This window comes from Schistocerca gregaria, chromosome 5 (genome assembly GCF_023897955.1).
Source record: "Schistocerca gregaria isolate iqSchGreg1 chromosome 5, iqSchGreg1.2, whole genome shotgun sequence".
Taxonomy (NCBI): domain Eukaryota; kingdom Metazoa; phylum Arthropoda; class Insecta; order Orthoptera; family Acrididae; genus Schistocerca; species Schistocerca gregaria.
The window spans coordinates 75,609,447-75,631,975 of record NC_064924.1 but is presented as its reverse complement, the minus strand read 5'-3'; the positions used below and the strand labels follow the sequence as shown (position 1 = coordinate 75,631,975).

Below are 22,529 nucleotides of genomic sequence, written 5' to 3'. Positions count from 1 at the left end.
GTTTCTGGCTTTGATCTCCCACCTCCTTCTTATTCTTGCTTCTCTCCTGGCTTCCAGCACTGATTTCTCTGCTTCGAAGAGTCTCCTGCTGTTAATGGCAATTGAAGTTCTTTGCACATTTAGTCCACCAGCCACTCCTATGAATTCCATAACCTCAGACGTTGACACAGCACCATCACTGAAACATACGAGAGCCTCCAAATGGTTCAAATGGCTCTGAGCACTATGGGCCTTAACATCTGGGGTCATCAGTCCTAAGGACATCACACACGTCCATGCCCGAGATAGGATTCGAACCTGCGACCGTATCGGTCGCGCGGTTCCAGACTGAAGAGCCTAGAACCACTCGTCCCAGAGCGTCCAGCACACCTGTTTTCAAAGGATTTAATCCTACCAGAACTATTTCTGCAATCAATTCGCGTATACTGTTGTTAAAAACTAATTTGGGTTGTGAGTCCTAGCCTGTAATTACTTCTCTAATAATCTTGTGTCACTAAGACATTAGAGGCTCAACAGTCATAAAAAACAGACAAGGGAGAACCAAATTCTGTTTTTAACAGAGTAGTTTGCCTGGAGTTGGAGCGTCGACATGTGTGTGCAGATACTTCTAAATTCCTCTAATTTTGTGGCTTCCTTCGGTACAATTTCCTCTAAGTTCAGAAAATTACAGGCAGTTTTTTAAGACAAAAATTAAAAAAATCGATGTTTTCACACTCATTCACGTAACAGTCCCTCTAAAAACATGTCGTTAACGTCAGACACTTAACATATTAACTCATTTACAAAAAAAATCATATACTTTAAGCGTTTTTGCACGTGAGAATTTGATCCTTTAAAGAACCGGAGATTGCGGAGTTACTGCAAACCGTAGTTTGTTTATAAATTTCTGACGTTTTCTGCATTCATAATTCTAGTCACGTACGTACCCTCCTTACTGTAGTGGGTCAGAGTACAGCTTTTCGAATCGTCCGGTGTCTTCACAGAGATACTTTCCCGTCCCTGGACAAAAGAAAAGGAATCTGTACGGTGTATGAACAAAACACAAACAAAGAGTGCGTTCTCTCTTTGGGAAACTCGCAGTCGCAGCGCACCTAAGACAGTAACGAAGAAAGGCAAGAAGAGGCTCTAAAAATTCAGAAACCGCTCCCTGGCGACCTCCCTTATTTAGCTCTGGCGCGAGCCTCGGCGAAGTTCCGCCGGAGTTTCTGAATCAGCGAGTCTGCGCTACCAAACTCCGGCCGGCACGCTGCTACCTCCTCCCTGTTTTCGCCGCCGCTACTTCTCTGGCCTCTAAGTACCCGTAAGTCGGTTGGTTCGGGCGTTTGACGAATCTCCGGCGTGATCGATGTAAACAGTATTAAAAGCAAAAATCTGCTACTTACGACTGTACCATCGGTAGTTTAAAATCGCAGGAGAACGGCGTCGTAGAACTGATCTCCAAGCCAAAACAAAAAAAAAACGACGCAATACGAAGAAATTATCCGAGTCGGACGGAAATTGGTACATAACATGTTCACGTACAGACAAACAAATGATCAGAATTTCAGAAAAATTTAATGATTTCTTCAGGAGAACGAGCTTCACAGATTGAGCGAGTCAATAATGCGTTAGTCATCTCTAGCCGTTATGCAAGCAGGTATTCGGATTGACATTGATCGATAGTGTTGTTGCATGTCTTGCTGAGGGATATCCTAATAATTTCATAATGGTTCAAATGGCTCTGAGCACGATGGGACTTAACATGTCAGGTCATCAGTCCCCTAGGACTTAGAACTACTTAAACCTAACGAGCCTAAGGACATCACTCACATCCGTCCCCGAGGCGACCGTAGCGGTCGCACGGGTCCAGACTGAAGCGCCTAGAACAGCTCGGCCACCACACGGCCGGCGTAATAATTTCTGTTCATCTGGCTCGCTAGATCGTCAAAATACCAAACTGGTTGTAGAACTCTCCCCATAATGCTCTCAACTTTCTCAATTGGGGAGAGATCCAGCGACCTTGGTGTAGGGTTTGACAAACACGAAGACAAGCAGTAGAAACTTTCGTCATATGCTTGAGGAAGTTTTCTTGCTGAAATTTAAGCCCAGGATGACTTTCCAAGAGGGGCAACAAAACGGGGCGTAGAAAATCGACGTACCGCTGTGCTGTAAAGACGACCAAAGCGGTCCTGCTATGAAAACAAATGGCACACCAGGCCACCACCCCTGGTTGTTGGGTCGTATGTCGGCCGCCAGTCATGTTGGTATCCCATCGCTGTCAGCAGCGTATCTGGTCATTTCTTTGATCTGAAACTTCATTGATTGGTGTAGACGTATCTTCAGTGATCAATCGTGCTTTGAACTGAACTCCGAAGAACGCAAAAACGTATTTGGAGACGCATTAGACAGCGGCCCGACAATCAGGAATGACGGTCTAGGATGCCATTTATTTACATAGCAGAATACCTTTGGTTGTCATCCGCGGCAGTCTCACAGCACAGCGATATGTCGATGATATTCTAGATCACGCTTTGTTGCCGTTCATGGCAAGCTAACCTCGGCGTACATTTCGGCACACGGTGAGAGTTGCACTGCTTGCCTTCGTGTCCGCCAGACCCTACCTTTGCCACTGTGGTCGCTAGATGTCTCCCCAGCTGCGTTATGGGCGGGCGCTAGAGCCATCTCGGTATTTTGACAACCTGACTTACCGATTCGACAGAATTTCGTCACGAAATCCCTCAGGAGGTCAGGAGGACGACAGATCTACTTATGAACGCCAAACCGAATAACTGTTGGCATGAAGGCCAGAGGTTGTCCAAATCATTGTTGACTTGCTCAATTTGTAAGTTCCGTTTTTCTGAAATTGGTATCATTTGACTGACTGTAAATGTACATCTGCCCATATCCGCTCCACTCGGATAATTCCCTCATGGTGCCTCGTCTTTCTGTCTTAGAGAGTATTTCCGAAAAGTAAGCCGGCCGCACTTCTCGGTAACTGTAAACTTCGTTACCATTGTAAGTATTTTCTAAAAAGTTAGCTTCATCTCATTATACAGAACAAAAATAGGTTTATGTGATTATACACAACACTGCGACCAGTCACTTTTTAAAATACTTGTATATTCCCATGACCTAGCTCTGGGCCTTTTCAGGCTCGTCTTCGGATTGAGGTCACTAAATTTTCGACTTTAATTCCATAGCGTAATGCTGCATATAAATTGTAGCAAAATGGACGGCATTGTATTTAGAGTGCACCAGGCTGTTTCCATTGCCTGTTGTTCACAAATTAATAAAAAAAAATGATTCAAATGGCTCTGAGCACTATAAGACTTAACATCTGAGGTCAGCAGTCCCCTGGAACTTAGAACTACTTAAACTAACTATCCTAAGGACATTACACACGTCCATGCCCGAAGAAGAATTCGAACCCGTAGCGGTCGCGCGGTTCCAGACTGAAGCGCCTAGAACCGCTCGGCCACACCAGCTGGCACAGATTAATCAGTTCTCACTATACACACAGGAAGTGTCACCATAAACCCACCAGCATCCAGCACTGTTATCGGCATATATATTCACTCCACAGTCACGGGTTCCAGAATATTCGTCATGGATAACCTTCATGTACACTCGACAAATCCTGCTCTGGAGAATTTTTGTGCAACTATATTTCCTCTCTGGCAACAAGAACTACATCGTCACTGTTACGACGTTAGAAGTACACACTCGACATTCCGTCACATCTAGTGTCTGCTTCCCTACGTGTGTTTACTAACACAATTAGTACTATCCACAGCTATACGTTTCCGCTGGTAATACAGTTGTTAAATTAGATAAACATACGAAAGTAACAAAACAAGACGGTGAAGATGACCTCCAGCTAGCAGACATCGGCTACACCGAATACGTATTGAACAAAATCCCAAAATTACAACGACAGTTATAGTGTTTAAATGCCGAATACGGTCGAAGATAGTAAATAATATCGAAGTAACTGAACAAGTATCACATTGCAAATACCTGGGCTATGACTTGAGTTATGATGATGATAATGATATCGTCGAAAATCTACAACAAACGGAGTGTGGACAATAAAGGAAGAATGAACTAAAAAACCTGAAAAGAAACAAAAATTAAATTTTATAAAACTACAGCTATACCAACAATGTTGTACGGAAGATGCAGTTGAATATACACACATCAAAAAAAGTTTTGATTCACCTCCACTCCCAGAACTTCTGAAAATAGACGTTAACTGTGGATATTGTATCAAAAATACAGTCCACTTGACTGTTCAGAAATGTCACTAAACCCACCCAAAGATGTAAAAAACCATGTAAATGACCCACCAGGGGGTTCCCGTGGATCGTTGCATTATGTCCCAGGAAATATTGTGCATCGAAGTACTCTGCAAATATTCCCAAATAATGACGAGGGAATGACTTAAAATTCAGCAGTCGACACACGTGAGAAATAAAAAGCAAATAATGGTTTATTTTAGCCTTAAACACACGTGCTGGATGTGCTGAATCATACGAACAGTAGAGCCGAAGCGACCCAAATGGTTCAAACGGCTCTGAGCACTATGCGACTTAACTTCTGAGGTCATCAGTCGCCTAGAACGTAGAACTTATTAAACCTAACTAACCTGAGGACATCACACACATCCCTGCCTGAGGCAGGATTCGAACCTGCGACCGTAGCGGAAACGACTCACTGAAGTTAATCTCTTCCAAGTCCTATCGGAGAATAGCACCGAAGAAAGTGAAGCACTGACTAGTTACTCTAGGTTCCGTGAAGTTTTACGTGGAGTAAGGGTTATAGCAGCGGTCCAGTGGTAAGTCCTTTAAAAGGTAAATGTATCGTGAGTAGCTGGTCACGTGCCAAACACCAAGTTGAAGTCTAAATTTAGCAGCTCTCACGACAAATACTGCACTTACGTGGCTGCACTGCTGGCCAAATTGACACATGATCCTCACACTAAGGCGTCTCTTACGGTAGTCTTGTCCACACGTTCCAGCGTCAGAATTTATACCCTTTACCGAGTGTACAGGTGTCAAACCGTTACTGTCCAGATTCTCCAGACTCGAAAAGTTCATATCTTTAGACAATCACATGATATTTAAAACGTATATGCACCCTGACATACGTGTTTAATTTCGGGACAGATTGACACCAATCTGAAACTTCCTGGCATGTGAATACTGTGTGCCACACCAGTATGCCAACCTTGGACGTTTATCATTCGTGGGAAACTGCTCTGCCCACTTCGCTACCTAAGTACGACCGTCCTCACAGCTTTACATCTGCCAGCATCTTATCTCCTACCTTCGAAACTTCACAGAGATTCTCCTTCATACCTTGCATGATTAGCACTGCTGGAAGAAAGGATATTGTGGAGACGTTGCTTAACTATAGCCTGGAGATATTTACAGAATGAATCTTCACTCTGTGGCAGAGAGTGGGATGATATGAACCTTTCTGATACAATTAAAACTGTGTGCCGGACCAGGTCGCGAACCTCCCAGGTTCGCGTCACAGTTTAACATACAGTTTTGATATGCCATGAGCTTTAAGTTCAGCGCACACTTTGCTACAGTGTAAAAACGTATTCTGGTAACTGATTCTAGGTATATATGTGTACCTAAAATACTCGATGAGTTAGTTTGATATGTAGCATTTGCATAAGGTATAAGGATTTCAACAATCGAAACATATGTTAATTTTTTGCTGACACAAGAAGTACAGCATCTCCCTTATGGGAGAAATCTCCACGTTTGCAATATGGTCTATGAAGGGACGTAGCACTGCTGGTTCTTGCACATATGAAGATACTAAAACTTCATGTTTAGTATTGTCTAACATTCAATCTAAAAATGCATAGACATCTACATTTATTCATAGTCACGCTATTCAAAGTAGTTTATGCCACTGTGTGTAACGTTGCGTTAATTATATAGGTTAATTATATAGTTCCTCCACAGTGATTGATCAAATATGGTAATCAGTGATGGCCTTCTACCAGCTTGAATAAATATGTGGATGATTTACTGTCACATACTTATAAATAGCTTCTACTTAGATCTATCTGTTCACAAGTCGGTGAGTGTCATATCAATTTAGATAATAGAGTTAATTAATTTCTAAAAAAGATAAAGAAAAATGATTCTTTATTACCTGTATCTCTGGGAGCTCTGTTCGTATTAGAGAGCTCTGATAACCGATAATTCCGTTGCCACTTGAACTATAATCAGCCGGTTTTGACTGTTGAATATCTTTATTTGTTGATGAAATATTTCGATTATGTGAACAAACAGGCCATCTCCTTTGGTGATGTAAGGCACCCGTGCCCAAGTGTTATTCGGGTACCTATCGGCCCACCAACCGTAAAGACACTACCGAGGGCCACGTTGCTGTCGAACTGGTCATAGGTACCGATGTGTCGTCTATTGAGGGTTTCACCGCGTTACGTCGCAATGCCTAGTTTTATTAAACAGTTGACAACGTGAGGAAGAGGATTGACACCAGGTATTAGCCGCACATACTGTTTCTGTGTAATGAAAACTTGGTGACTATGTGCTGAACTAACTCAGAAAATTATTTCATATACTGTTAATACGATATATAGCACATAAGTCAACTTTCCAACTAAAAATCTGCAAGTTAGTTGTTGCCAAACTCAGATGTTTCACTACAGACTTAATATGTGATTCTGTTGACCTTCTAATCAATGTGCGGACCAAGAAAGTTAGAACGTACTATTTTATGTATTTCGTTTCCCCATTTTCTGTTGTTGTTGTTGTTGTTGATGATGATGATGATGATGATGTGTATCGCTTCTTGCGTAGTTCTGAAAGACATGTTTTCTTTAAAACTGATGTGATAAACCATTCACTAACAACAAGTAAGTTTCTTTGTAAATACAGTACTTTGTTTATTATTCCTACTGTTGTCGCACCGCGTTTGAGCTTGAATCTGGTTCTTGTATCATCAGCAAAGGGCACTATTTTTTCTTTGTCAGTGGAAGATGGAAGACCATTTATGTATAGCATCAAATGGAACTAGCCCAGCAATGAACCATACGGTACACATATAGTATTTTGTGCAAAATCGGAAGATTCATAACGAAAATTACAAGAATTGTATAATACGAACGTTAGCTATCAATTAAATCTGAAGTGATCCACTTGCTCATTGTACCTTTAAAGCCACAAACTGTGTTTCTCAAAAGGACTTCCACGATTTACGCCTTAGGAAGATCACAAAGAATCCTTCTAGGTGATAATTTGTCATTCACACATTTTAATACGCAGTCAATGAGATGGTAGTGTGTTGAACGGAGAGACGTTGCTTGAATTACTACTCTGATTCGAACTTTATTATTGGCAGCTATGCTTAATTATTTTTAAGTTTTGTACTTCTTCAAAACGTTTGAGAAAGAACTACATCGTAAAATTGGTCGACACTTGTCAGTGTCACGTGAAGTATCTTTCTTGAAGAGGGATGTAACAGTAACACATTAAATCTGTCTGTTAAGATTCTCTGTAAAACTGTTGAAATTCATTTATGGCAGAGACAATAGCTCTATTATAAGAATGAATTTGTGTATTTCCTTGAAATATTACAAACTTTGAGACAATTTTTGGTTTTATGAGAGTCATTGTCCTCCCGATTACTGTGGAAAAAGTTCGAGTCAACTCATACTGAATGCCTGTGATAATGACAATCACATATACTTTACCGGTTTTTCTCTTTCGACATAACCTTATGTAGTTCTTTGTTAGGCTTATAAAGTTATTATTAAATACTCTTGTGCCATGTTTCTACTCCTGGATCATTCGGTCATAACTTTTGAGTGCTAGATCATCTATTTTCCCTGACAGACCTTGCTGTTTCTCTTCAAAATAAATTCATTGGTTTTGGCGTGGAGTCGTCGAGAGCAAACTCTTGTTCTGTTCCTATGTTTTCCTCAGCACGTTGCTTGTTGGATACTTATTACAGATATTGAGTTGCCAGTCTGAGACAACATTAAACTCAACAGCATGCGTGACAGTTCAGTGGTCCCAACATGTCCTGCTTTTCATAATATCTATAAACACATTATAATTACAGTCTGCATTCATGGTGCAAAACTGGACTTTCCAAACAATGCTAGAGACACGCTTGATGGGCTGAATAATTGGCTCCAGTTCGATGTCCTCCGTAATGACAACGTCATTTCTTTCCTAGATTTCCCCCATTGTACAGTAGTTAGGTATTGGTTATCTGCTTCACATAGAGAGCCTCTTCCATATGCTGAAAGTATGTGCTGCGTTCTCGATGATGGAGACAATGTCTCCAACGCAGAGCCCTTTTATTTACCTCACACTCCTCAGCAAATAGTAGTTAAATATTGAATGCTTGTGATGGTCTCGATGGCAGTGGAACCATTTCTGATGTGGACTCCTAATAAGTACTACTGTCTTTCTTTCCCTAGACCTACTTCAGCACATAGTCATTTTACTGTCGGGTACTTGTTGCAGAAATGGAGCTGCCAAAGCGTGCTAAGAGTGCGCTCGATGGCCTAGACGATGGGGACAGTGGCTCCGAAGCCGAGTCATCCGGGGAGGCAGACCTGGAGGAGAACAGCCCACGGCTGTACAATGGCTACCGGGAATCCCTGCGAGAGACGGCGGGAGGCCCGGGAGGAAGCGACTCTGGGGGCGGGCTAGGTGGCGGTGGTGGTGGAGGTGGCGGCCTCGCACTCACTTGGCTGCTGCCACTACTGCACCTGCAGCTGTGAGTTATCTGCCTCCAGACCCCAGGCACCACCGCTCACTACTGTCTGCTGCCACTGCCGCACCTGCAGCAGTGACACCTCCAGACCCCTGGCACCACCGCTCACTACTGTCTGCTGCCACTGCTGCATCTGCAGCAGTGACACCTCCAGACCCCAGGCACCACCGCTCACTACTGTCTGCTGCCACTGCTGCACCTGCAGCAGTGATGCCTCCAGACCTCAGGCTTCACTGCTCACTAATGTCTGCTGCCACTGCTGCACCTGCAGCTGTGAGTCATCTGCCTCCAGCCCCAGGCATCACCGCTCACTACTGTTCATTGCTACACCTACAGCAATGTGTCGTCTGCCTCTGGACCCCAGGCACTGGCTGTTTGACCTGCATTTGTGAGCTGTCTGCCTGTGGATCCTATACTATCCACTGCTGCATGTGTAGCTTTGGGTTATCCCCCTCTAGGCCACAGTCACCGTTGCTCATTAATGGACAGCTGTCTGTTGGTAATTCAGCTACAGTGGTGGGCTCAGGTATAAGCCATACCGTGACATGTTATGGGTGTGATGGGTGTCTGGTACCTTCTGTGGAACTATTTGTCACACTACCATATTTGAAACATCTCTACTGATACTGCCAATTTGTGACTCAGACCTTTGCTACCAGTCATGTCTAAAATTATTTCTTAAATTTCACTGTCTCCACAACCACAAAACAATACATATGATGATGGTGAGTGTGTTCAGTATTTAACTTCACTAACTAATTACCTTTCCTGTCAGTCACCATTTAGGTAATAAATTAATGACTTCCATAGATATGGTGTATCAAATTCTCAATTAGCGTTCCACTCTTTGGGGTCCAGTTCGGCAACTGGTTGTTAGTTGCAGATTTTAATTATTCATGTCTCCTTGATCTTCTTATCATGTGTTTATAAGTCATATATCTAAGAGCTTCCATAATTTCATCAACGTCCTTCATCTGTTGGCTCTACCTCAGAAACTGCCAGATACTACTAAAATGGTTGCCTAATGTCTGAACAGAAAACTTGTAATATTAGCTCAACTTTTTATGACAGTTTGCCATAAATTTCTCTTCACACTTCCTCATCTATAAAACACTTTTTTGTGTTCATGTGAGTTTATTTGATTTTCTGAAAGAGCTTACATCACATTTCAAAACAATATTTTTTTCCTCTGCATTTACTACTGTTTGGATCTCACATCAATATAAAGGCCCCACTCCAAACATGCATTGTCAGAGATTGTATACTGATTTGTCAGTTCTTATCTTTACAGGTTAATATCTTCTTCTCTTTAGTAAAAGTACATTTTCCATGAGGAATTATACTTCTTCAGAGCTTCGTTCCTTTCTAAGGTTCTTGCTATCAAGATAAATAAACCAGTCAATTTGTTTTCAATTAACTCATCATCCACATGTGTTTGGAATAGCACTTGCCTTACTTAGTCACCTTTGGTACACATTGTTTATTATTAAATTATACTTTTCTAACATAATTTTATCCATTTTACTCATGATGGCTCCAACATATTTCTCCCTTTCAGCTGTTACAGCTATGTCATCAACATATCTCTGCCTTTTTGTTGTTTACCATCAAGGCTTCAGTTCTTGTATTGTGTTTCCCAATATATCTCATTCGCCATGGTAGCAACTGAGCATGTTATTAAGGATTCAGTCGTAGGATATCAGATGCACAAGAGTGGAACATTCGTATTTTTCATCAGAAATATTTTTTTTTTTTCCTGAAGTCCAGCTGCTCGACTGTTGGGATATGATCATATTCTTTAGAGCCCCATTTCTCGTAACACTTGCAACTAACCTCAAAAAAACTGATTTTCTCTACATGGATTCTCACTACCGTCTTATCTTAATACTCATTGCTCATAGCCAATATATTACTTTGTTATATACATTGCTGTTTAGAATTTCATTGTGCTCTCCTTCCTAGTTTCCTTATCCAATGTAATTCTACAAGTTCCTCATATATAATTAATATTTTACATGTTGCATTCGATGTGTGCTTCTTGAGTGCACAATGCTTTGCAACCTATAAATTTGAATTGTTTAACATCGCCAAGGGAGTTGGATTGACAAGCACCTTCCAGATGAGGACACTGCAGAGGACGTTATTTAGGACTTAGATAAGGAGTATTTAAAATGAAACGTTTGTGCAGCAGTAGGTAATTCGGTAAACCCTCATTGTAGAATTGGTTCCTGATCATGTATGATATGATTAACTGCAGAGTTTTCTTATGAAATGAAATAAATATACAAGCAGTGTTTGAATTGGTATAACTGATGATAAGGTCTTGATGTCCAGCATCTATGGTAACTATTAATGTATTGAGTCCTGGCTATGCCAAAAAGTTATGTACCGTTAAGTACTTATTTATATTGTGTTCTTTCTTTTCAGTACTTCATATTAATTTCAGAGAAATGACAGCATACATTAATCTGGGGAAACAGTAGATATTCTTATTTTTCTGAAGGATTTTCTAATATGAAAAGGGTGGCATTCATCTTCAAATTCCATAGCTCTTTGTAATCTCATTTATAAATTTATGTTCCATGTCTTGTAGATGAGGCACAAATCAATCTTGTCAGACAGGATAAATGTATATCCATCATGTTTCGAACTGTTTGGAGGCGAGGAATAAGACAGATGTATCATAATTGTGTTTTTTATGTATTTTTTCCACGCAACTATTTTCTTATCAGCTTATCACCAGCTTTGCGTCTTTAGCTCGTGCATTATGCAGAATCTAACCAATAAGCAGAAACTGCTCTGATGATAGCATACAATTAAATGAAGGTTAATGACTACAAACACAAGTACAATTTCTTCTGACAGGTGATACCTGATCTGTGTTTATTATCCTAACATTACCACACATCATTTACGATTGCAGATGTAGTCGAAATCGACTATGCTTAGTGGTTTTTGAGCTTATAGTAACACTCTGACAGCATCGATGGAATTAACAAAGAGCCATTGACAATCCAGATTTCGAGAAAATTTGTCTTTTAGAACACTTGGAAGGTGCTTGTCTTTCCCATCACAGCGTAGATGCAATTGCCGTCATCGACTTTTGCACGATTTATTTGGAAGTGATCAATTAAACAGCATTGCAGTTTAATTACCACATGCATATAGAACGCAGGAGAGCAATACAGTGAAACACTGAATAGTGCAGTGTCATTAACTTTATAATTTTCCATGGTATGACCATTAACGTTAGGTACAACGTTCTCGCATATCCCGGTGATGTCTAGAAACAATGCAGATTTATGTTCTTTTATTTAATGGTGCTGCCGTGTTGAAACTTTTGCAATACACTCTTAACACATACACTCTCAAGAGAGTCTCCTGCAAACAAACGTATATGCCTAATCACAAAGATATAAACTCTTGATATTTTGCCAATACCACCATCCAAAAATTATTTCTTGAATGCCCACAATATTTCTGACACATAAACTATGTGTGTATATTTATGCAACGTTAAAACTGATCCTAATGGCATATAAGTTAAACTGTATTAGAAATCAAATAACCACTTAGTGTGACGCTTGCCAGAGCAAACAACTAAGGAAATTTTCAATGCTTGTTTCTTAATTGATGGGAGTGCACAGAAATTTCATACATTTCGTTAGGTAGTCAAATGTCTGATTGACGCAGATATCAAACGTAGGTTTCATGTGTTCGCTGGAAGGTTCCTTGCATCTTCTCCCCACTTAGTCGTATTCTGAAGGGTACCAAAATTTCTGTGTTGAAGGTTTAGGGGTATTCATAACAACAAAAATGCAACTCAGATTGAAAATTAAAATTTAGTGAAGTTCGGTGGTCTTCACGGTGGTGTACTTCCATCTTTCCTTCACAGAACCCCGTCCTTAAAAATATCTGCTTTACCAGGAATACTTGTGAAAATTTGAACCTGATGCGGCAAACTGTTGTCCCCATCGTGTTGTATATTCAGCCAATAAGACGATATAACCGTAACGAAACCACAAGTCGTTTCGTCCGTCACGGAGAGCCATTTTATTCGTCATGGAGAGCAGAAATCATCATTTGTGTTGTCAAATAACATTTACAACACAATCGAGACAAAGATAGTGTCCAGGAGGTTAATCACTCAGTAAGACATTGTATGTGTAGTGGGAGACAGTGGACTCAGTGTGTTACAAAAATGATGTGCAAATTGATGTGACTTTAAAGTGAAGTGTTGTTGTAAAGTAGACAGTCACCGATTCGTTTCTATGTGCCAAATAAAAGGCTATTCTGTAGCACCCCAGCCCCCCTCCTATTTCCCTCGTCCAGTGTCCCCAAAGTGACTTTGCAGCCATATACATATCGTCAACAAAGCAGACTGCAGACAATGCCCCCGCCCACATTGTGTCTGGTAGCCGTGTTTGACTTGGCTTGGCGGTGGTCAGCACGCAAATGTTGAACACAAGGCTCTCCCGAAGAGCCTCGTGTTGTCCATACTCTCGGCTGTGTACCGCAAATATCATTTATGTTAAGTAGCTAGACGTTGGGTGCGCGGTGTGGTGCCTCATGTTAGTTGACGATAGCATATAGGTGTCCTGCTGAATGCGGTAAATGTTTGCTGAACCAAAACGTGCGTGTACAACCTCTAACCACACAGTATGTTGTTCAGTTGATGCGCTGTATGTGTGTGTTACTCTACTCTTATTTTAGACCATGGCTTATCTCTATATGTTGACAAGTGGGCTTTATTAATGGAAAATCATCAAATGATTAAGATATAAAATTAATTCATTTTGATGTTGTCATGGTAGTCGTTTCTAATAATGACCTACACATTCATTGACCTAAATATTCATTGACGCCGAGAATTCTTTGCTGGAAAAAAACTGTATTGACTTGAGGGTGTGAAAGAAGTATTCTATAAAGGATGTGTAATGTACATTGTAAGATTACCTTTCGCTTTGCAAATTTTAATGCCAAAAATGAGAAATTCATCTATTCTTACAGGAAACATTACAAGAGCAGCTTCCACTTTTAAACTGATCCCTGTGAGGTTAGATATTGTTGCTAATATCAAAGTTTCTCACAACAAAGACCATAACAATTAAAAATCAGTCGCACTATGTATTTTACAAAGTAATTATCCAAACACCTGTTCTGTAGTTAATCAGATATTTATTACTGCTTTCAAACTGAAAGGAAAGAAAAAAATTAAAGGCCTGCATGAAATACTTTTAAAGATGTTGTTATTTTCATTGGTTATCTGTCTGAACTGAGCATTTAAGAGTATGTCAAATGCAATGTGTAACAAAAGAAACCTTCCAAGAAAAATGTGATACGTCCCTTGTCCTTGCTTGTTGAACTAAAAGATTCATTAAAGAGAAGGAAACCAGTGAGTTATTCATAAAATTCTTAGTCCAGTGTTCAAAGTTTCCATTCTTGATTCTAAGGCGTGTGTGATGTAATTTACTCGATAATGTTGTCTTCCTCTAAGATAATACTCGAATCTACTTTCACATGAAAAAGGCGTCAATTAAGGAACTTATCTGTGAAGCCATTCAGTGTCTATAATCAGATGTAACATTTGCTGCTGATGACTTGCCGATTTGTGATTGTTGTCTGCATGCATGTAAATAAGTCCTATGTAAGTATCTACGCAACGAAAGAATAAAAAATATAACAAAAATATAGATCATAATAGATAATTATATATGCGTTGAAGTTGTACGAATAAAGATTTTAAGTGGATGCCTACTTTGTTTTCTTAGCGTGTTCCCTGTTTCCTTAACAAAATATATGATTTATTTACTCATTTTCATTACATCCTTTTAGCTTGGATGCTTAAAGAGATCATGAAACATATGTACCATGTGAAAATTCATATACCATCTTCACGAAATAGTGCAGATGTACACGATTACAAAGACTAAAAACAGTCTTCAGAAAGCACGTGTTCTAAATTTTATTTAAGTACACATTTATTAAGTTAGGGCAATCACTGCACGAGACGTGCACTACAGAAATCCCACACTGGTTACGTATGGTCACAATACGATAAACGCAAATTTGGAAGTATAGGTTTAGAACCATATAAAGAACTCGACTAATCATTTCTAAAAGACCTTTTCATTTTTGTATGGAGGTATTCTATTGTGGTATATGGTTCTCTAGGAGTAGAAGCATCATACTTTTCTAAAGAATCTTATCTTCGAGAATTGATACAGGAAGTCAACAGTATTTTAATTCGTTTTGGAAAGACACCTTCTCAAAGACAATGTGCAGTTTATAAGAAAATCATAATTGTAGCTGTACTACAAATGCACATTTCATGTGGTGAATGTGGAGGAAATGCTTTATTTTTACACCTGGTGGCTAAATTTCTACAAGACAAGTGGAATCTCCACTTAGTCTCGAGGAAGGGAAGTGGGACGTCAATCAAAGGTAACATTGAGTCCTGCTGGTTGTTCATAACACAGATTCAGCTCAATGAATGAACTTACAAAGGTACACGTCCGTCTTTAATTGGCCAGTAATAAAACATGTGTCACTGTCCCATGTACAACTGAAATATTTCAGTGAAACACAAGAAATGGTTCAAATGGCTCTGAGCACTATGGGACTTAACATCTATGGTCATCAGTCCCCTAGAACTACTTAAACCTAAGTAACCTAAGGACATCACACAACACCCAGCCATCACGAGGCAGAGAAAATCCCTGGCTCCGCCTTGAATGAAACACAAGAAAGTAGGACACATTAGGCACGTTGTCACATATATCCCATTCAATTATGTACAATGTTGTGAATATTTACTGACAGCCCCTATAAAAGAGCACTCATGACATAAACTAAAACATCGCTAGGTCCACTGTATATGCAGAAATGTATGCTAGATGTAAAGTAAAAGTTCTTGTAACGCTAGGATTTATTTATAAAAAGCTAAATCTCTAAATATTCGATAGATTAAAAGAGATTACGTTTATAAAGTTATTAAGAAGTGTCAATATTCCACAGAGTTCAGAAGCTAGTATCTTTAATCATAAATGTTAAAAACTAATTTTGTTGTATAATATCACGTTCGGTACCATGTGCAGAAAGTAATTAATAATAAAAATGAAGAAATTCCTCCAGCTGTATTTAAGGTATCGATTTTATTTTGGCAACTAGTTTCAACGTTGTAACAACGTCATCTTCAGGCCCAAAAAATATACCATACATACAACAATCAATGTGACAGTAATCCATGAGTTATGATGTAAAAAAATATGTTATAGACATATTACACAATGGACGAATTCAATAAAATTAATTACATTTTGAACGTTTTCATTAAATGCAATCATTCTGGAAATTAACAATTTTTGAGGTACCATTAAGTACAAATGAAATTATACGTACATGACGGTTTTTATTACAGAGCAATGTCAAGCATTAAATGGAATGGGAGTATATATAATTAAAAAAACTTAGGTGACTAGCCGTTACGCTTACGGGTAGTAAACATTGCTAAAGAGAATATGCATTGCTAATCAGACAAATAGGGTAAGATCCATTATTAAAGTATCGTAATGGGAGGGAAAGGTAGAATAAGAGTTAAGTTTGCATAACACTACATTGTCATCATACTAAAGTGACAGTGAAGCAAGTTACTGAAATAACGTCACTCATAACGTCGCAGAACGAATACAAGGAACTGGAACACCACAATTTTCCAGAACATTTCAGAACATTAGGGAGTGTTCTAAAATGTTCAGCAATGATCTACGATGTTCCGTGATGTTCCCGAACATTCTCGAATGTTCCCGAATGTTCCAGACTATTCCCGAACATTCCAGATCGTTCTGGAATGCTACCGAATACACTTGAATCTTCTGGAATGATCTCGATTACACGCGAATGTTCTAAAAACTTCCCAGTCCTTATATCTTCAAAAGCACGCTCTTCAAGTAAAAACGGGAACCTTCTTCATGGATGGGGGTAGAGGGCTACGACATCGTATAACCTCCTTGATCGTACCGGTACTCGATTTCGAGTTTAAGCGGACGTTGTACACTTACTTTTATAATGTAGATTGATAAAGAACTACACAGCTTAAATGATGCTTCTTCTTGTGAAATGTTCAACACAATTAGACGTCTGAAATTATTACAAGTCCTCTAAAATATTAATGTACTATCTCTGTGCCTCTGAGTGGTGCCTACATAGAGTCCAGAGCAGGCCTATTATGCCTATGAGGGCTGAGTCTCGAAGACGACGGACGAACACAGTAGCTTGTAGACTCGGTCGTAACTGGAGACTGTACACGACTCGCCACACTGAAGAGCACTGTCCGCTGGAGCTCAGTGCTCCGGCAATTAACGAGGCATCGACCAGTCGCTGCCCACAGACGTGATGCTCACGAGCTCTCGTCTGCGGCCCCTGGCGGACCTCGGTACAGTTCGTACTGCCAACCCATACAGCTGCTGTGCTACCACTGTTTCGTACGCGGCTTATCGATTGTGGTACGGTACTCTCTGCCACACCGTCGTCACAGGAAATTTCACTGCTGAAAGCAGAGGAGAGAGTCTGTATGATAAAGGAGTACAGTGAAGGCCTATGCGAGGAGGTGGAACAGTCTGATGACAATATAAAAAAAGAAATGGGAATAAATTTGCAGCCCACAGGTAAATGAGTACTAGAGACAGTGTTTAACAGAGCTTTGGAAAACTTGTGATCAAATACGGCAGAAGGTGATTTCTAAAGTCATTGGAAGGAAGTGGTAATCAAATGTATTCAAGATAATGTCAGAATCAAATCGACTGGAGAAATACCATCACACTCTCGGGAAAGTGTCATCCATACAATCACGAAAGCAGTGAGGTGATATACGTGGCAGAGCTATCGTACAGTCAGCTTAATAGGTCAGGTTGCTAACGTGAATGATATACAGAAGACTTGAATAGAAAACTGAGGATCTGTTAAACGACCACAATTTTGGCTTTCGGAACGATGAACGAGCGGGAGAGGCAATTTCGTCATTGCGTTTGATAATGGAAGCAAGACTTATGAAAAATAAAGACACTTTCAGAGCATTTGTCTACCTAGAAATAGCGTTCGATAAAGTGAAATGGTGAAACATGTTTGAAATTCTCAGGAAAATAGTACTATAGATAAATGGAAAGACAGACAACATGTACGAGGACCAAGGGCCAACAGTAACAATGGAAGACCAAGACCCTTTAATGCTTATTATCCATCTGCACATCAAAGAAGCAATTATGGAAATTAAGGAAAGGTTCAAACATGGGATTCAAATTGGTAACATTCGGCATGCAGCTTTATTGTATGGTTTAATGATGATGGCGTCCTCTTGGGTAAAATATTCCGGAGGTACAATAGTCCCCCATTCGGATTAAAACTGGCGTTCTACGGATCGGAGCATGGAATGTCAGATCCCTTAATAGAGCAGGTAGGTTAGAAAATTTAAAAATGGAAATGGATAGGTTAAAGTTAGATATAGTGGGAATTAGTGAAATTCGCTGGCAGGAGGAAAAATTTTGGTCAGGCGAATACAGGGTTATAAATACAAAATCAAAAAGGGGTAATGCAGGAGTCGATTTAATAATGAATAAAAAATAGGAGTGCGGGTAAGCTACTACAAACACCATAGTGAACGCATTATTGTGGCCAAGATCGACACGAAGCCCACACCTACTACAATAATGCAAGCTTATGTGCCAACTAGAAATTGAAGAAATATATGATGAAATAAAAGAAATTTTTCAGATAGTGAAGGGAGACGAAAGTTTAATAGCCATGAGGGACTGAAATTCGGTAGTAGGAAAAGGGAGAGTTGAAAACGTAGCAGGTGAATATGGATTGGGGCTAAAAATGAAAGAGGAAGCCGCCTGGTAGAATTCTACACAGAGCACAACTTAATCATAGTTGACATTTGGTTCAAGAATCATAAAAGAAGGTTGTAAACATGGAAAAAGCCTGGAGATGCTGACAGGTTTCAGATAGATTATATAATGGTACGATAGAGATTTAGGAACCAGGTTTTAAATTGTAAGACATTTCCAGGGACAGATGTGGATTCTGACCACAATCTATTGGTTATGACCTGTAGATTAAAACTGAAGAAACTGAGAAAAGGTGGGAATTTAAGGAGATGGGACCTGGATAAACTGAAATGACCAGAGGTTGTACGGAGTTTCAAGGAAAGCATAAGGGAGCAATTGATAGGAATGGGGGAATGAAATACAATAGAAGAAGAATGGGTAGCTTTGAAGGATGAAGTAGTGAAGGCAGCAGAGGATCAAGTAGGTAAAAAGGGGTAGTAGAAATCCTTGGGTAACAGAAGAAATATTTAATTTAATTGATGAAAGGAGAAAATATAAAAAAGCAGAAAATGAAGCAGGCAAAAAGGAATACAAACGTCTCAAAAATGAGATCGATATGAAGTGCAAAATGGCTAAGCAGGGATGGCTAGAGGACAAATGTAAGGTTGTAGAGGCTTATCTCACTAGGGGTAAGATAGATACTGCCTACAGGAAAATTATAGAGACCTTCGGAGAAAAGAGAACCACTTGTATGGATATCAAGAGCTCAGACTGTGACCCAGTTCTAAGCAAAGAAGGGAAAGGAGAAAGGTGGAAGAATTATACAGAGGATCTATACAAGGGCGATGTACTTGAGAACAATATTATGGAAATGGAAGAGGATGTAGATGAAGATGAAATGGGAGATATTATACTGTGTGAAGAGTTTGACAGAGCACTGAAAGACCTGAGTCGAAACAAGGCCCCAGGAGTAGATAACATTCCAATAGAACTACTGACAGCCTTGGGAGAGCCAGTCCCGACAAAACTCTACCATCTGGTGAGCAAGATGTATGAGACAGGCGAAATGCCACTAGACTTCAAGAAGAATATAATAATTCCAATCCCAAAGAAAGCAGGTGTTGACAGATGTGAAAATTACCGAACTATCAGTTTAATAAGTCACGGGTGCAAAATACTAACGCGAATTCTTTACAGACGAATGGAAAAACTGGTAGAAGCCGACCTCGATGAAGATTAGTTTGGATTCCGTAAAAATACGTGAGGCAATACTGACCCTACGACTTGTCTTAGAAGCTAGATTAAGGAAAGACAAACCTACATTTCTACTATTTGTAGACTTAGAGAAAGCTTTTGACAATGTTGACTGGAATACTCTCTTTCAAATTCTGAAGGTGGCCGGGGTAAAATACAGGGAGCGAAAGGCTATTTACAATTTGTACAGAAACCAGATGGCAGTTATAAGAGTTGAGGGACATGAAAGGAAAACAATGGTTGGGAAGGGAGTGAGACAGGGTTGTAGCCTATCTCCGATGTTATTCAATCTCTATATTGAGCAAGCAGTGAAGGAAATAAGGGAAAAATTCGGAGTTGGTATTAAAATCCATGGAGAAGAAATAAAAACTTTGAGGTTCGACGATGACATTGTAATTCTGTAAGAGACAGCAAAGGACCTAGAAGAGCAGATGAACAGAATGTATAGTTTCATGAAAGGAGGATATAAGATGGACATTAACAAAAGCAATACGAGGATAATATAATGTAGTCGAATTAAGTCGGGTGATGCTGAGGGAATTAGATTAGGAAATGAAACACTTAAAGTAGTAAAGGAGGTTTGCTATTTGGGGAGCAAAATAACTGATGATGGTTGAAGTAGAGAAGATCTAAAATGTAGACTGGCAATGGCAAGGAAAGCGTTTCTGAAGAAGAAAAATTTGTTAACGTCGAGTATAGATTTAAGTGACAGGAAGTCGTTTCTGAAAGTATTTGTATGGAGTGTAGCCATTTGTGGAAGTGAAACACGGAGGATAACTAGTTTGGAGAAGAAGAGAATAGAAGCTTTCGAAATGTGGTGCTACAGAAGAATGCTGAAGATTAGATGGGTAGATCATATAAAACTAATGAGGGGTTATTGAATAGGATTGGGAGAAGAGAAGTTTCTGGCACAACGTGACCAGAAGAAGGGATCGGTTGGTAGGACATGTTCTGAGGCATCAAGGCATCACCAATTTAGTATTGGAGGGCACTGTGTAGGGTAAAAATCGTAGAGGGAGACCAAGAGATGAATACACTAAGTAGATTCAGAAGGATGTAGGTTGCAGTAGGTACTGGGAGATGAAGAAGCTTGCACAGGATAGAGTAGCATGGAGAGGTGCATCAAACCAGTCTCAGGACTGAAGACCTGAACAACAACAACAACATTTTCTGATGACTTTGCCATCCCGAGTGAAAGAGATGAATAATTGCGAATCACAGGGTCTGGTAAATGAATGAATGAATGTTAATTAACAGTCTAATGAGTGCAGAATGTGGATTGAGAGTGTGCAGTCCTTAAGCAGCAATTGCTTGAGGACTGAAAAAAATGAAGCAACAAAAGAAATTCTTCTGAAGACTTTCTTTCAAAGGAAATGGGAAAAAATTACAAGATGTGTGAATATTTCACGTCTGATTGAAAGGCATCAAGTTGTAAAATAGAACAACGAAATTCGCTCTGCAGGAAAAAATGGTAGTTACTTAAATTTACGCCCCTCTCTAATACCTGGGGTGCTGATATTATAACGCGACTAGACAACTCTAAATAGTTATGAGGTGTTATTCCAGGGTCAAAAGTGAAGAGTACCGATCTTACAGAAGCACATGCTGTGTTTCCCAAGCACAATAGTACTACGATATTCCTTCAGTGTGTGGATGAAGCTACTTGTATGACATATTTTCAGTATTCGTTTGGAATGTCGTCTGTGGGCCTGTTCCTGTTATCTGACCTCAATATGAGGCCTTGTGTCTGTCCACTAAATCGCACCATCCTTCTGAAAATTGGAAATGCCTCAGTCAGAACTCGACGCCCTCACAGGAGAACACAGCCGGCCGCTGTGGCCGAGCCTTTCTAGGCGTTTCAGTCTGGAACCGCGCTGCTGCTATGGTAGCAGGTTCGAATCGTGCCTCGGGCTTGGATGTGTGTGATGTCCTTAGGTTAGTTAGGTTTAAGTAGTTCTAAGTCTATTGGACTGATGTCCTCATATGTTAAATCCCAAAGTGCTTAGAGTCATCAGAACCTTTTTTTTTTTTCATTTTCTACCAGGCTTGCCATATTTCAAAGATAATTTAGTTAATTACTGAGAACCACAGACAACACAGTAAATACCCTACGAAACACCATCTCTACTGGGCACAAGGCGTACCTCCTATACCCTTCCAGCCAACTACTGTCTAAGCAGTCCCACGAAATTGTTTTTGGCATTCAGCCTTTTCTACGAGTCCAGCTCTGGAACAGACTGTAGGCATTTTCTAAGAGGATATCGTGCTCTCGTTGATAGCACCCTTGATGCAATGGTTCTTCAGAGTCTGGAGCTGTAAAATGCAGGACATCATGGGAAAATCACTAACCTCGCAGCCCATCATAGTAGGTTCAGGTCACAACTCATCTGTATTATTAAGTCTCGACTGGACGTCGCATAACTCACGGATTCCATGTCAAAATATAGTTATTGTCCGCCTTAAAATACAGGGCGTAATGGGTATCAGCCCATATATTTCTACTGGTGCATGAGAACGGTGTACTGGATAACATTACATCAATACTTACGTCATTTGCAGACTAATAATTACAGCTATCATAAGTCGTATAATTTCAGGTATGATTAAACAGCAAACTACATGCGGCAAGTGCAAGCCAGTAATGCTTAATTTCCCCTGGTTAGCAGGTCAAGTGCTGCAGTGTGGATGCATAGAACAAAA

At 40.0% G+C, this 22,529-nt stretch overlaps 1 protein-coding gene across 1 annotated transcript in view; it reads left to right on the top strand.

Annotated features, from left to right (window-relative positions):
- The window catches only part of LOC126272930 (lachesin-like), a 2,822,604-nt gene extending 2,808,108 nt beyond the window's left edge, over positions 1-14,496 (top strand). Inside the window, exon 11 of the mRNA XM_049976227.1 lies at positions 8,499-14,496. Coding sequence (XP_049832184.1) covers positions 8,499-8,758 — 260 coding nt within the window. The 3' untranslated portion in view covers positions 8,759-14,496. The remainder of the gene's footprint in view (positions 1-8,498) is intronic.
- Positions 14,497-22,529: the final 8,033 nt, after the last annotated feature.